Here is a 15,250-nt window from a genome sequence, read left to right on the forward strand (position 1 = left end):
CTGATACAAAGTTGGTGGAGTTGTGAACTGATCCAACCATTTTGGAGAGCAATTTGGAACTATGTCCAAAGGGCAATCAAAATGTGCATACCCTTTGATCCAGCAGCGTTTCTACTGGGATTATATTTCTTTTTTTTTTTTTTTTTTTGTGCTTCAATTCTTTTTATTGAATCTTTTTGTTTTCAAAACATATGCAAGGATAATTTTTCAACATTGGCTTTTTTTTTTTTTTGATTATAGTAAGTTTTTATTGACAGAATCCATGCCTGGGTAATTTTTTTTTTTTTTTACATTATCCCTTGCACTCACTTCTGTTCCAATTTTTCCCTCCCACCCTCCACCCACTCCCCTAGATGGCAAGCAGTGGGATTATATTTCAAAGAAATCTTAAAGACTTGCACATGTGCAAAAAAATGTTTATGGCAGCCCTTTTTGTAGTGGCAGGAAACTGGAAACTGGATGCCCATCAATTGGAGAATGGCTGAATAAGTTATGATATGGGAATTTTATGGAATATTTTTGTTCTATAAAAAATGATCAGCAAGATGATTTCAGAAAGGCCTGGAGAGATTTATGTGAACTGATGCTAAGTCAATTGAGCAAAACCAGGAGATCATTGTACATGGCAACAAGATTATAGGATGATCAATTCTGATGAACATGGCTCTTTTCATCAATGAGATGATTCAGGCCAGCTCCAATGATGCTGTGATGAAGAGAGCCATCTACACTCAGAGAGAGGACTGTGGGAACTGTGTGGATCCTAATTTAATATTTTCACTCTTTTTATTGTTTGCTTGCATTTTATTTTTTCTCATTTTTTTCATTTTTGATCTTATTTTTCATGTACAGAAAGATAATTGTATAAATATGTAAGTATATGTTGGATTTAACATGTTTTTACCATGTTTAACATATATTGGATTACTTGCCATCCAGGGGAGGAGGTGGGAGGAAGGAGGAGAAAAACTGAAACACAAGGTTTTGCAAGAGTTAATACTGAAAAATTATCCACACGTATTTTGAAAATAAAGCTTTAAAAAAAAGGCAAAACACAATCCTTGCTCTCAAGGAGCTCACAGTCTAATAGGGAAGACAAACAACTACAAATAAATTATACATAATGCTAAATGTATGTGTGTATCAATGATAAAATATAAGTAGCCTCAGAGGGAAGGCATTAAGATGAAGGTGGCTTGGGAAAGGCACTTCTGCTGAGATTTCAGGTAAGCCAAGAGGTAGAGGGGAAAAAAAAGCTATGAGTTAGTAACTCCTTTGAAACACATACTCTTTAAGCTTTTGCCTTTCCCCATCCTTCAGTGGAATCACTAAAAAAACAGTAAATAAAGTACAGGACATGGAGTCAGGAAGACCTGTGTCCAAACCCAACCTCAGACTCTTAGTAACTATGTGACTCCGAGAAAGTTCCTGTCCCTACTTCATCTATTAAATGAGAATAATAATATACCTCCGCGGTTGTTTTGAGGGTCAAATGAGATATTTGTAAAGCTCTTTGCAAATCTTAAAGAACAATAAATGATACCCATTATTATTGTTTAAAGGGGTAGGCTAGAAGTTTTCTATTTCATCTTTTAACAAATGCAACACTCCACCCCACTATTACTCTCAGGGGACATTGTGGCTCTTCCCTTGTAGATTTAGTTCTCAAACCTGAGACCATTTAGTTCAAGTTTGCAAATTTAATTCCACTCTAGTCTCTGAGTCCATTCAAAAGAGATATAAGAACCACAGGTTCATAATTCAGGGGATATACCATCAGGTTGGCCATACTGTTGGTTCAACTGTGACCCTGTTCTTTGGTCCCAATAATTCAGCCTTGTGGATTATGAATAAGTTTTCTTCTCATTCCCCATTTCAAAAAACTGAGTCCCTGACTTTCTGTTACCAAACCATACCTTGGAAATCTGCTTAGTATCCTAATTTCCCTTCAAGGTTTTTCTTAGTAACCTGGGGATGTTTAGACTTGAGATGAGAAAACTTACAGGATATATAATAGCTATCCTCCTAAGTTTCTGTAGTATTTAAACAGTTGTTATGAGATTTATTCTGCTTGTACCCAGAAGACAGAATTAGCAGCAGTGGATGAAAGAATAGAGGGGCAGATTTTGGTTTAACATAAAGAAAAATTTTCTATTAGAAATATCCAAAGGTATAATGGGTTGCCTTGAGAATCCTTTCTTATTCAAAGTTTTTAAGTAAAGGGTAAATGATCCCTTTGGGGGAATGTTCGTCAAATATGAGCTTCCCAATTATCTCCAATTATGCTGACTGTCCTCCATTCCATTAGGACTATTACTTCCTACCTGACAATGGACTCTATCACTGACGTCACACTGGGCTTTGGTAGTCCTACTTTGACCTTATCTTGCTCTGTTCACGCCTTTACCACACTTCTAAGATATCTCCAATCATATCACTTCATATGTGTACCCCATCCTTCTCTTTCCATTTCCCCAGTTCCTCTCTCTTGTGTTATCCTCCGTTAAAAGATGAGCTACATTAGAGTAAGAACCAGACGTAACCAATATTTTTAAATTCTGAATATAAATCATAAAGAATAATCAGCCTTTAGTAAATTAACATAGGAAATACAGTTTTTACAGGATTTCTACAAAGAATATAATAAGCATGTTAACAATATCATTAATCGTGCAATAATTTTCTCAATTATATCAGAACTCTGTTATATATACAGAATTCTGTATATTCTGTTGATAAAAATAATATAACAAAATTATTCTCCTTCCATTTTCTCTACTATAAAAATTACATAAGCTTTTTTCTCTGTTGTCTTCACATCACTTTATGATAACAAGTCACATTATTTGCTTTTGAATAACACTACAGTACTACTTGATAGCCCTTAGAAGCAGAAATGCTCCCAGTTCAATAGTGCCTAAGCACCTGACAACACTGATAAACGCTATGCAGGATGCAGTAAGCAGTACTACAGTGGTCTTGAAAGAATCATGCTGCTTCCAAAGCACCTAATCATATACTGATTTACCCCCATTTCTGTCCTATCCTCTACCAAAGTGTGATGGTCCAATCAAGTTCAATACTTATCACTAATATCTATAGAAGTGAGTGTAATTCTAGCCTTAAATAAGAGCCATGGGATCACTTTTAATATAAGTAATAATTAACCATGTATACCATGTAACCATGTAAAAATATATAATACAGATATAAAATTTAGTAACAAAGATTTTTTCCCAAATTCAAATCAATATAAACTCATAAAGCAACAACATATTACTATATCAACTAAAAGGTGAACAAAATAGACAATATTTGTATTTTACAGCAAAAATAAAAATCATACTATAAACTTTTGAAAGCAAAATCATAAATTCAAAAAAAAGTAAACTGTTTTGCATTGTGTGAAGATGGAAAACTGTTTGAAGAAGAATGTGATGAGCGTTGATCCTGTTCAAATGAAAATGAAAAACTAAAATCATCTCTTCCATCTCCAAATGTATGAGTTGAAGGTTCTGATGAAAATGGGAATGTAAAAGTATCTTCTCCTTCCAATTTTCCAAATAAGCCTCCTGAGAAAAATAAATATGAAATGTATAATATTCATATAAAATATTAACTGTGGTACATCAAAGGCAACAAATTAACTATTACAATAAGTCATAAAATTTTTAAAGTAAACTTTTAAAATTATTTGATGCTTTTCTCATTTTAGTTTAAAGGACATTATTATATATTATTTTTATTAATTCTCATTATGAAAAAAACCACAAATAAAATATAAATATATTTAACCATAAATCCTGATTTTAAATAATAATCTTTTGATGTTCTGACTATAGACAGTAACCAAAGATATTTTCAAAACAGTCAAAATTTTATTTTATTTCATAAATGGCTAATTTAATTAAGTAGCAGATAAGTCAATGGAGTAACTCTTTCATGGTACCTTGTAATTTTAAAATTTCAAATACTTCCAAAGGAAATATGGATTATTTCAAATACACAGTCTCAGAATTGGGAAAGATTTCAAAGACCTGACCTCTTTGTACTTGACTAATGGTCGCAGAGTCTTTGCTCATTCTACTTTTGGATAATTCTAGGATTATCTAAAGTTAAGAAATATTCATAGAAAAGCATGTTGACTATGGAATCAAAAGATCTGATTTCAAATCCTATGTATATGACCCTATTAGGCAAGTCACAACTATGGGATCAATTTCTTCACCTTCAACAAAAAGCTAGACAACCTCTTTTTAATTCATCCTTAAGTGTTTATCTCTTTACAACTTTTACTTGGTGCACAGCTCTTCATATGATAATTATTATAATTATCATTTTGCTTAGAGAATGCCTACTATGTGTTAAAGAGTGTCTACTCAGTGTCAGGCATTGTGAAAAGTTCTTTACAGATATTTTCTCAGTCCTCACAATAACCTTGGGAGGTAATTGCTATTATTATCCCATTTTACAAGTGAGAAAACTGAAGCAGACTTGCTAGTAAGTGTTTGAAGTTGTATTTGAATTCAGGTTTTCCTGATGTCCAGTGTGCTATTCACTGTACACATAGTTACCTAATCTCCTTGTTTATCATCTTCTCTTAAAAGTAGTACACAGTACTGAACATAATATTCCAGATGTGGTTTGACCAAGGACCAATACATATCAGAATGAAGTCCCTCTTAATGTAACCTAAGATTAAATTTTCTTTTGGCTGACTATAATACAGTGATCACAGAATGAACTTGAAGGACACTGAACTCTCAAAGCTTTTCCAGAATCACTACTGTCTAGGCACACCTATTCATCTTGTACTTGTGAAATTGATTTTTTAAAACCAAGATATAACATTAAATTAATCCCTATTAAAATGAATTGTATATTCAGCCCAATATTCTGTTAAAATCTTTTTGAGTTATAGCTATTCATCCCAGCTTTGTGCCATTTGAAAATCTGGTAAATCAACATGTAAATCAACAATACATTTATTGAAGTCTTAGATAAACATGTAAAATAGATCAAGGTCAAACACACACACTTCCAAGGTATTACCTTCCAAATTGACATCGAATCATTTATTTGTCCATTCAATTAGAATGTATGGTTACATATGAATAACAGCAAGCTCAATCTAAAATCTACATTTTTTAGATTTTAAACTTGACCAAAAAGAGTTCCATGATTTGCGATTCGAATCTGGGAGCCCTGAATTTAAAAGACAACACTTATTTCCTCTTTCTCTCCAAGTGTTCTGCAGCACTTCCTAGTTAAAATACTACTTCTCTTTCTATATCCATTGATCTTTATTCAAATACCTTCCACTGTGATTTTTCCCTCCAGTTTCTGAATTTTCTGAATTTGGAAATATTTTCTTAATATAGCTGGAAAATACATGATTATGTACTTCATTTCCTACAGTGATTGAACCAAGGAATCACTATTCATGGTGAGAAATTTTCCACACTACATTTCTTAGAAGAGTATATATCAGCATACATTGTGGTGATATCACCTGAATTTGAAGCTAATTGAAGTGAAGAGGTTTTGTAGTGCAAAACAAAACCCAAAAAAAGGCACTTCCAGAAGGTCATGTGAGAGTGTGATTTAGGAATAGGCACACTGTTGTGCCACAGTTCCCTTTTATTGTCCTGCCTCAGTTTCCCTGAATAGTTCTGCCTCAGTTCCTTGAATTGTTGTGGCTCAATCCCCCTGGTTGCAAACCCCCTTTCCTAATCATTAGGGCTGAGATAATTAAGGCTGTGGAGATCTGACATTCCAAAAGATAAAACTTCAGATGTCCTATCTCAGATACCTAATTGGCACTCTCTATCTCTCCAGATTTCCTGACTCTAGTTTGGCAGAAATCTTGCCTAGATGAAGAACACTGGCAATAGTGACTGCTGAAATCTGATCAGTCATATTTAAAAACTTAAGAGAGGACAGAAACGGTTTTTCAAGACAGAGAAAAAGTAATTATTATCTCAGTTTTCTAAAAAGGAAGTAATAAAGCTTGCTACATATAGGCCAATGAGATTGACTTCATTCTTGAGAAAATTATAGAATAAACCACTAAGGAGATGGTTATTGAATATCTAGAGAAATAAATGAAAATATTAATGAACCAGAATGGTTTCATCAAAAATGGCTCATGCCAAACTAATCTTATTTTTTTTTTGACAAGATAATTAAATTAATATCAAGAGACAAATCTTTTCAGTCTTACTCTAATTCAAAACTTTATCACTTCTTACCTAGACTTTTGAAGTAGCTTCCTAATTTGTCTTCATTTATCCAATAAGGTAAGAGTAAAATAGTTTGCAAATTTAAATAAAGAGTTATATATTGAAGCAGAAATATGACTTCACTGCTAGCAATACAGCTAGGCAACTTGGCAGTAACTTACAAGTTTAGAGAGTTGTTGGAAATACTACAGGGTCAGTGTACTCACCCAAGATGACAGGCCAATATATGTCAATGATGGATCATCTGAATGCAGATTTCCTTGACTCTGAAATCACCTCTTCACTATGCTACATGGTCTCTTACAAAACTGTATAAATATCAGCTACTATTATTTGAATCTATTATTTTTAATCAGTCTCTTTGCTTCTAGTCTTCCACTTTCCATAAGGCTGCCTAAAGTATATTCCTAAAACTCAGGTCTCATTCAAAAACTTTTGTTGGAGACTCTCTGATACCTCTAGGATAAGGTACAAATTGCTCAGCCTAATATTTATGACCTGGTATAGCCTGACTCCTACCTACTTTTCCTAGTTTACTACCTCCTACTTTTTAAAAACTATTTTCTAGTCAAATTAACTTTGCCAGAATTCAAAATTACAATTCCTGCCTTTGGGCAATTACCCAAGTCCAGAATACATGACATTCTCATCTCATTCTTCAGAATCCTTTGACTTTCTTCAAGGATTCACTTAGGTGTTAACTTCCTTCATTAAGCCTTCTCAGATCCCCAGTCTATGCTCTCCTCCTCAATTTGCTTTGCATTATATTTATTTGTTTATATATGGTATCCCTATTACCTCCTCTAGTACTTTAAAGTAGTTTTATTTTTGTCTCTGCATTCCTAGTGCTTAGAGAACTGGGAGGGAAGTGATTAGCAAATTTCCCAGCAAACAGAAGACATTTATTAAATATCTGTTGAACTGAACTGAATGAACTTAATTAATTTTAATAAATAAATCTCAAGTCAAAGCTATTATATTATAAATTATATATTACAAAATGCTTACCAATATCTTTTTGTGAGGATACAGGATTTAAATTTCCAGAAGAATAATTTTCATCAAACTGAAAAATAAGTTCCATTAAATTTAACTTGTAAAAGTAATATGAAATACTTATAAAATACATATTTGAAATTAAGTACAACTGTAATCTAGACCTTTCTTCATGGTTTTCATACTGGATTTAATCCTTGTAAAAATTTGGGTAAAGAGTAAGAAAAATACAACAATGAACTGGTCTTAAAACTGTACCTCATAGCATGAAGTACATTTATTTGGATACTGCTGCTATTAAAGATGTAATTATTATGTACTAAATGTATTGATTACAAATGCTAGTTAATTATAATTACAGTTTCATTCAATTCTATCATTCTGAAGGAAGGGTTGTTGGATCAAACACTTGAGGTAGAATGATACACACAATATAAGAGTAAAATTAGAACCTTGGAATAATTTATACCTATGCCCTGTATATAATTCCATAAAACTGAGTTTATATGTGTATTTCACAATATGGGAGAATTAAGCAAATGTAATTATAATGTAATGTAAATGTAAAATTTAAAATACACAAACTGAAAGGCAAGATAGAAGAAACATAAACTTTTAAAATGATATCATTACTCAAAATCCTTTTGTAACTCTCCTTTTAGAATTGTCTCCATACCCTTTATTCATTTGAATATTCTTCGTGGGAGCAAATGTTCATCGTTTAAGAATGAATTTGGTTTTCTGAAACATCTAAAACTTACTCAACACGAAGTATTCTGAATAATAAGATAAATTATCAATATAGGTAAAATATAAATTGCTAAACAATTCCCCTACAGATAAGGATTGTCTAATTACATGAATGGACAATTTTTAAGTAGGAAAAAAACTTAATATCTAACCATACGAAAAAATTTTTGAAATCACTAATAACAGGAGAAAGGTAAAACTAAAACAACTTTTCATTTCATCTTGCATATATAACATTGATTAAGTACGAGAAAGGCCAAAACAGTAAATTTTGGAGGAATTGTGGAGGTATGAATTGGTCTACTCATGCATTCTAGAATGTATTTGCATAATGGTCTAGTATAAGTATTCTTAAAAAGCAAATTGGAATTACCTAGAAAAATCACTAACCTGTATACCTTTATAATCTTTATAACATGTAACCTTTGATCAAATGATAACATAACTGAACACATACTCCAAAGAGGTCAGAGACAGAGGGAAAGGTCTTATATAATCATATATATTTTTAACAACACTTTTTGTGTTAGCAGAGAATTGGAAATAAAAGTGGGTATCTATCAATTGAGACAATACATAATTTAAAAGAACAACAATTTTTATATTACCTGATCTGGTAAGTTTTCATTTCCAAATTCAGAAGACTCAAATAAATTAAATCCAGGTGATATAGAAGAACCCATAAGAAAAGAAAACGCCTGTGGTGTCTTTTGTGTTTTGCCTTCAAATCCTATATTTCTAAGCCTATTGTATAAACAGAGAAGTTATTCTTATAAGCAATTTTAAAAGAAAACCATTCACCTCTTATTTAATTGTGAACAAGCCATTAGGCAAACTTTCTGATAAATCAAGCAGTAAGCATTTATTGAGTGCCTCAGTACCTAATACTATTCTAAGTACCTGGGAGATACAGAACACAGCTTCAGTGAATTTATTACTAGTTAGGAAGACAAGAATAAAAACAAAAAAAAAATAATAAAAAATGCAATGATTAATGTGGTACAAATAGTGTGTGTGCCAGAATTTAGAGAAGGGAGAGATAAGTGAAATTATGACCAAAAAAGTCTTGATCTGAGCTTTCAAGGATAAATAAAATTCAAATAAATAGGAAGGGGAAGGAAAGAACATCCCAGGTTGTGGAAGCAACATAAACAAGTACATGGTGAATAAAGGAGAGCATGATGTGAAGGGAAAATAATGAGGAGACTAAATATAGTATCAAAGAATTTGAGAACTGGGAGGGAATGCAACCACCATCCAGTCTATCTCATACATAAAGTAATTTCCCCTATCACATATCCTACAAACATATGGATAATCAAAAGAGATGATATATTGTGAAATGATGGGAAATAGAGGGGCTTGAAAGCTAGTCAGAGAAGTCTGGTTCAACTGTCATATGTAAGTTCTTGAGCAAGAGAGAACATACAAAAATAATGTTTTAGAGTGATTAGATTCATGGTCTCTTCCGCTAAAGACCTAATCTGATGTTTTATGTAGCATGAAGGTACCCTGGATTATCAAAAGCTAGGACAATTTAAGAGAAAATTCTGGCAGATCTCATCAAACTGGAAAGGCTTCACAAAAAAAGGAGAACATATATGTCGTCTAGATTAGCCTAGCTAAATTCAGAAAAATTCATTACCAGGATGGCTTCAAGGGAATCAATTTTTCAACTACATCACTTACTTGCCTTGATGAAAAGAACACTCACATGGACAAAATGAGAGATTACTGAGGTATTGAATTAAGTTCCATAGTGACATGAATTATTTGATTTAAATGTTATTTGATTAAATGTAATTTAAATGTGGCAGGCAGGTGCCACAGTAGAGAAGAGTACCAGGCTTGAGGTCAGGAAGGACTCATCTTCCTGACTTCAAGTCTGGCCTTAAACACTAGCTTCATGACAAGTCACTTAATCCTATATGTAAGGCTTTAGTTCCTCATCTGCAAAATGAGCTAGGTAAAAAAAATGGCAAATCACTATTACATAATAGGCAGCTAGATGGCACAGGAGAGTTGTGGGCCTGGAGTCAAGAAGATTCATCTTCCTGACTTCAAATCTGGTCTCATACATTTACTGGCTGTGAGACCCTGGGCAGGTCACTTAATCCTGTTTGCCTCAGTTTCCTCATCTGAAAAATGAGCTGAAGAAGGAAACAGCAAACTACTCCAATATCTTTGCCAAAAAATCCCAAAGGGGGTCACAAAAAGTTGAATATGGCTGAAAATGACTGCATAATATATTTCTGACCACTAGTTAATCCATTCCTCTCATTTTTTACAGAAGAGACTAGGGTCCAAAGAGATTAAATATTTGGCCAATATCAATTCCAATGTTAGTAAAATCAATGAAAGCTACTTTGTGCAAGGCACTTTGCTAGATGCTGAGAATACAAATGCAATGAATCAAATATAAACACAATGAATCAAACAATCTCTACTATCAAAACAGAGCCAGGATTTGAATCCAGATTTTTCTCTCTAAATCAAACATTCTTTCCTTAATAGTACCAGATATGCTATTTATAGAAATAAAAAAGAAATTAAGAGTTATAACTATTAGCAACAAATAAGCAGAAATAATTATCTTTATGGACAATAGGGTGATTTACTTGAAAAATTTTAGAGAAATTTTTTTAATGATAAAATGGTTTCAGGAAAACTGCAGAAACAATCTACAAAAATTAATTTTATTTTTATTTGATATTTCTATTTGAGCAATTCTGGCATCACAGAAGGGACTATTACATTAAATTAAAGGGTAAAAGAATTATTTATTTGGGCCTGCTGCTTTGTTATCTCCAAAGTATGGTGAGATTTTATGTGAATGTTTATGTGATATGTAATAATTACTTGATATTTCCAATGCGGTGCCTAATTACAACTGTAGTTTCATGTTCACATGGTACAAAGTAGTTAGGTATGGGATTCCTCAACAAGGTTGTATGATGTGGATTCATACGCTACCTATATGGGATGGTATTTTTTTCTTTTATATGAAATCATCAATTTATAATAGGTCAGAGATTAGAACTAGATGGTATTGATATAAAGAAATCTCAAATGAGCAAAGTCCTTCCAGTAAAGCAGATCAGAGCTTGAGCTGCAAATTAAAGTCTTTGAGCATTTCCTAGGGCACTGAGTTCAGTGATTTGCCCAGCTAATCTGCATGAGAGGCAGGACCTGAATTCAAGTCCATACTTGCTCCTTCAAGATGAGTCCATCTAACAGGAAATATAAAGCCAAACATATTAAATAAGGGACAAAGAAGCACAACTTAGTTCTAATACTGTCTGATACTTTGATCTTGGCTCCGTCACTTATCTGTATTTGCTATTTGTTTCCTTAGCTACAAAAACTGGAGAAAACCATTCAACTTGTTTAGTTCTTTGGAATTTTCATATGAAAATCTATAGACACTAGAGTGTATTGTTATATAACAATTATACTTATAAACTAAAGTATATCTTTAATACAAATAATGAAACATTAAGGAAAATAAAATCTTACAGTTCAGATGAAGGACTTTTAGAAAATTCTAGTTTCTCCACACATTCAGGTGTTCTCAAAAATTCAGGAGTTCTTAAAAATGGAGGCATTTCAGGAGTGCTTGGAAATTTTTCAGTGTTTTCTTCAGTTTCATCATGACTAACCTCTACTAATTTGTCCATGTGTTCTGTGTGGCTGTCCTGTTAATTCACAATGCATAGAAAACTATGAATAAATTTTACAGCATAAATGAAATAACACAAATATTTTGAGTCCTTATAAAGAAATAAATTATAGGGACAGCTAGTTGGTATGGTAGATACAGCATCAGCCCTAAAGTCAGGAGGACCTGAATTCAAATCCAACCTCAGACACTTAATACTTCCTGACTGTGTGACCCCAGGCAAGTCACTCAATCCCAATTGCCTCAGCAAACAAAACAAAAACAAAATCAAAAAAAAAAAAAAGAAAGAAAGAAAGAAATTATAGTAATCAACAATAAGAACAAAAGAGTCTGAAAACCAACTCAAATGGCAAACATTAGATTTCTTTATCAATCAAAACCATCTGGCATAGAGAGGCAAAACTAGTTTAAATATAAACTGATTTGTGGGATAGACCCAAGATGGCTGAGTAGAAGGAAGTAGCACAAAGTGCTTTAACGCTATCAAATAGATCTAGAAAATGCACCAAGTCTGAATCCTGATGAGGAAATCCTAAATAAAGTCACAGAAAATCATTTGGGATAGAAAAGTCTGTAGATTCTAGAGACAGGATCTGGCTAGGAGGCCCATGTACTTAAGAGCATAGGGAGAAAACTATGCCTCAGGACAAAAAGAGGTCCCAGACCCATTCTGGGCACCACAATAAAAAAAAAGTGTCAACTAGCAGCTTTGTTATCTACTACCTAGTTCCAGGTCACAATTTCAGGCCTGGTAACTGTATTACCAGGTAGGAAGGCCTTGGACTGTTATGGAGAAAGTAGTAGATAAAATCTATGGAAAAAATAACCAGAGTGGCAATCCCAGACTTAAGGGGATTTGTATATTTGTAGTTCTATCATTTTAAACCAACACAGCTTCTTGCATGGACACTCCAGCAGCAAGGAAAAGAAAAGTCTCAGACTCATATCAGACTACTTCAATGGGACAGGTACCAAGTGACAGCTTTGTTATACACCACTCAGTTCTAGATCACAGATTCAGGGTTGACTGAGAGGGATTTTATGCACCACGGTATTTCTAAGTAAAAAGGTCCTGGATGGTATACAGAGAAAGACCACCACGGAACAACAAATTAATAAAATCAAAAGACTGAAAAAATAAAAAGTATCTCACAGCAAAAATAAAGTGACCTGAAAATAAGATTGTTGTGCCTGTTCCCTTTTATTGTCCTGTCTTAGTTTCCCTAGTTGTCCTGCCTGTTTCCCTAAATTGTCCTGCCTCAGTTTCCCCAAAATTGTTTTGCCTCAGTTTCCCTGAATTGTTCTGCCTCAATCCCCCTGGTTGCAATCCCCCTTCCTGATCATTAGGACTGAGATAATTAGGGCTGTAGCTGGCCACTCTGACATTAAAAGAGTCATAAAACTCCAGATGTCCTATCTCAGACATCTAACTGGCATCCTCTATCTCTTAGTTCAGAGTTCTGGCTCCTAACCCCTCTTAAGTTATCAAGAATTTATGGTCCTATCATTTCCAGTCCCTGGAAATTCCCACAGTTTACCAGTGTGCGAACTCACCCCTTTCTCCCTTACCTGAAACATATATAATTCATTGGAATCTCACATCTGCTGCTGAATTCGCTGAGACGAAAGTATAATTCAGCCCTGGGACCAAAATGAATCCTTTAGTCCCAGAAAATCTCTCCCTTTCAGAAATCCAAATAAAATATTAAAAACTCTCTAATCTCTATCTTGCCTCAGTTTCTCCAGCATTACAAGATCAAGGAGAAAAAAAATTTAAGAATCATTAGACTATCTGAACACTGTGACTAAGAAAAGAGGCTAGACGACATATTTTTTTGAAATCTTAAAAGAAAACTGTCTAGAGTTCTTAGAACCAAAGTGGAATGAGTTTTCTGAGAAAAACTATCAAGTAAAAATTTCCAGGAGTACTATAGGCAAAATCCAATTTGTAGGATGAAGAGGTTCCTGGGGCAAGATGGAGATCGCCAGAAGAGTTCAGTTGGGTGGGAAATTGAAAGGTTAGGGGTTCACTGAAGAAATGTAGCAAGAAAAGAAAAAAAAGTTTCTGGTAGGGTAGAATGTCAGCCTTAGCTTTGATCACAACAATTTAGACTAATGAAATAAGAAGCTTTCTCTCACAATACTGTAAAACTGGAAGAAAGAAGGAGCAGTATTCTAAGAACCTTAAGAGAGAAGCATGATGCTGAAGAGCTCCCTATTGTTGGACTAAGCACCCGACGAGCAAAGTTGGTATTGGGATGCCAGTAGCTAGACACTTATTATAGAAAATACATATACATATATATATATATACTAAGAAACAGAAGACAGAAGGAATCTGAATTCAACCATATAATGAGGAAATATAATTTTGTAAGCCTTTAAGAAATCTGAAATAAGGGAAAATAACTGAACCAATGGAGAGAAAGCACAATTAAAATTACCCAAAAAGACAACTCAAAAAAAAGACTGATAACGACAATTCCTACTTCCCCAACTTTATGAATCATTATGAGATTGATCTACATAAATTTGGAGCACATCCTTAATGAGAATCTGATAATATACTGGCTTTCACAAACTTTTCTATAGCAAATCACTTTTTCATAACACACTAGTGACTGAAAAATGAAGAAAAAACAAAATCATATACATTTATTATTGTTGGTTGATTATTTTTAAAATGACTCTTAAAGAAAAACACTAAACTAATTGCCATAAAGTGCATATGCTTACTTAAATCCTACTTTATTATAATATCTAATTTTAACAGCAACTGCCTATGTTTAACAGTCACAGAAAAATTTTTGGATCTCACATAACAAATGAGGAATGATTCAGGTTTAAGCTTCAAATATATTTCAAAATGACAACTTTCATAATAAGTAAACTCTTTACTAAATTCATATTTACTATATAATTCTGCTCTTAATTAAGGGCAAAAGTTTCTAGAATGCCTAGCCACTGCTTATTGGAAAGATAGGTAGGTAAGGAATAATTTCCAGATCATATACAGATAAGTAACACTATAGTTATCTTACATCAATAAACAGGAGCGATATATGTAAACCAAATATTTAAAACTGAATTGTGGGTTCTTTTTAAAGTCAGTTTAATAGTTATTTTGTTTTAAGTTCTTAAAGCTATTTAAGCTTTAAGTGGAACCAAATATAATTACTTACTTGTGGTAGAACTGCTGAATCTTTTAATTCTCTTTCTGTTTCCTTTTTTCCATACTCAGAATCTGTGTTTATTAACCAAGAACATACTACTGTTTGCATAATATATTAACTTCTTAAAAAGAAAAGTTTGATGGTAAGTGAAAATTAAAGGTTCTACTCTCATAGATTTACAGAGTTGTTCTTCCTTTCCTATATGAGTTATTTATGTGCTTCCGAGATATAGAATCTTCTGCCCTTTTTAGATGACAAAAGAGTAAGACAGTTATCTAGGCATATATCTAATGCATCATTCTAACCCATTTCTTTATCCTACTGGGAGAGAACAGAATGATTATGAGATAAAAATGTGATTTTTTTTCCCTTTCACCATATACAGTACAAATGACACCATTCCACTGCTT

General features: G+C 33.1%; 1 protein-coding gene across 1 annotated transcript in view; it reads right to left on the reverse strand.

Annotated features, from left to right (window-relative positions):
- Nucleotides 1-1,130: 1,130 nt before the first annotated feature.
- Nucleotides 1,131-15,250, reverse strand: part of C2H14orf39 (chromosome 2 C14orf39 homolog) — a 35,738-nt gene continuing 21,618 nt past the window's right edge. Inside the window, exons 14-18 of the mRNA XM_012541006.3 lie at nt 14,850-14,911; nt 11,505-11,683; nt 8,597-8,732; nt 7,251-7,308; nt 1,131-3,572 (exon numbers count right to left, since the gene is read on the reverse strand). Of these exons, the coding sequence (XP_012396460.1) occupies nt 3,376-3,572; nt 7,251-7,308; nt 8,597-8,732; nt 11,505-11,683; nt 14,850-14,911 (632 nt within the window). The 3' untranslated portion in view covers nt 1,131-3,375. The remainder of the gene's footprint in view (nt 3,573-7,250; nt 7,309-8,596; nt 8,733-11,504; nt 11,684-14,849; nt 14,912-15,250) is intronic.

Source organism: Sarcophilus harrisii, chromosome 2, assembly GCF_902635505.1.
Source record: "Sarcophilus harrisii chromosome 2, mSarHar1.11, whole genome shotgun sequence".
NCBI lineage: Eukaryota > Metazoa > Chordata > Mammalia > Dasyuromorphia > Dasyuridae > Sarcophilus > Sarcophilus harrisii.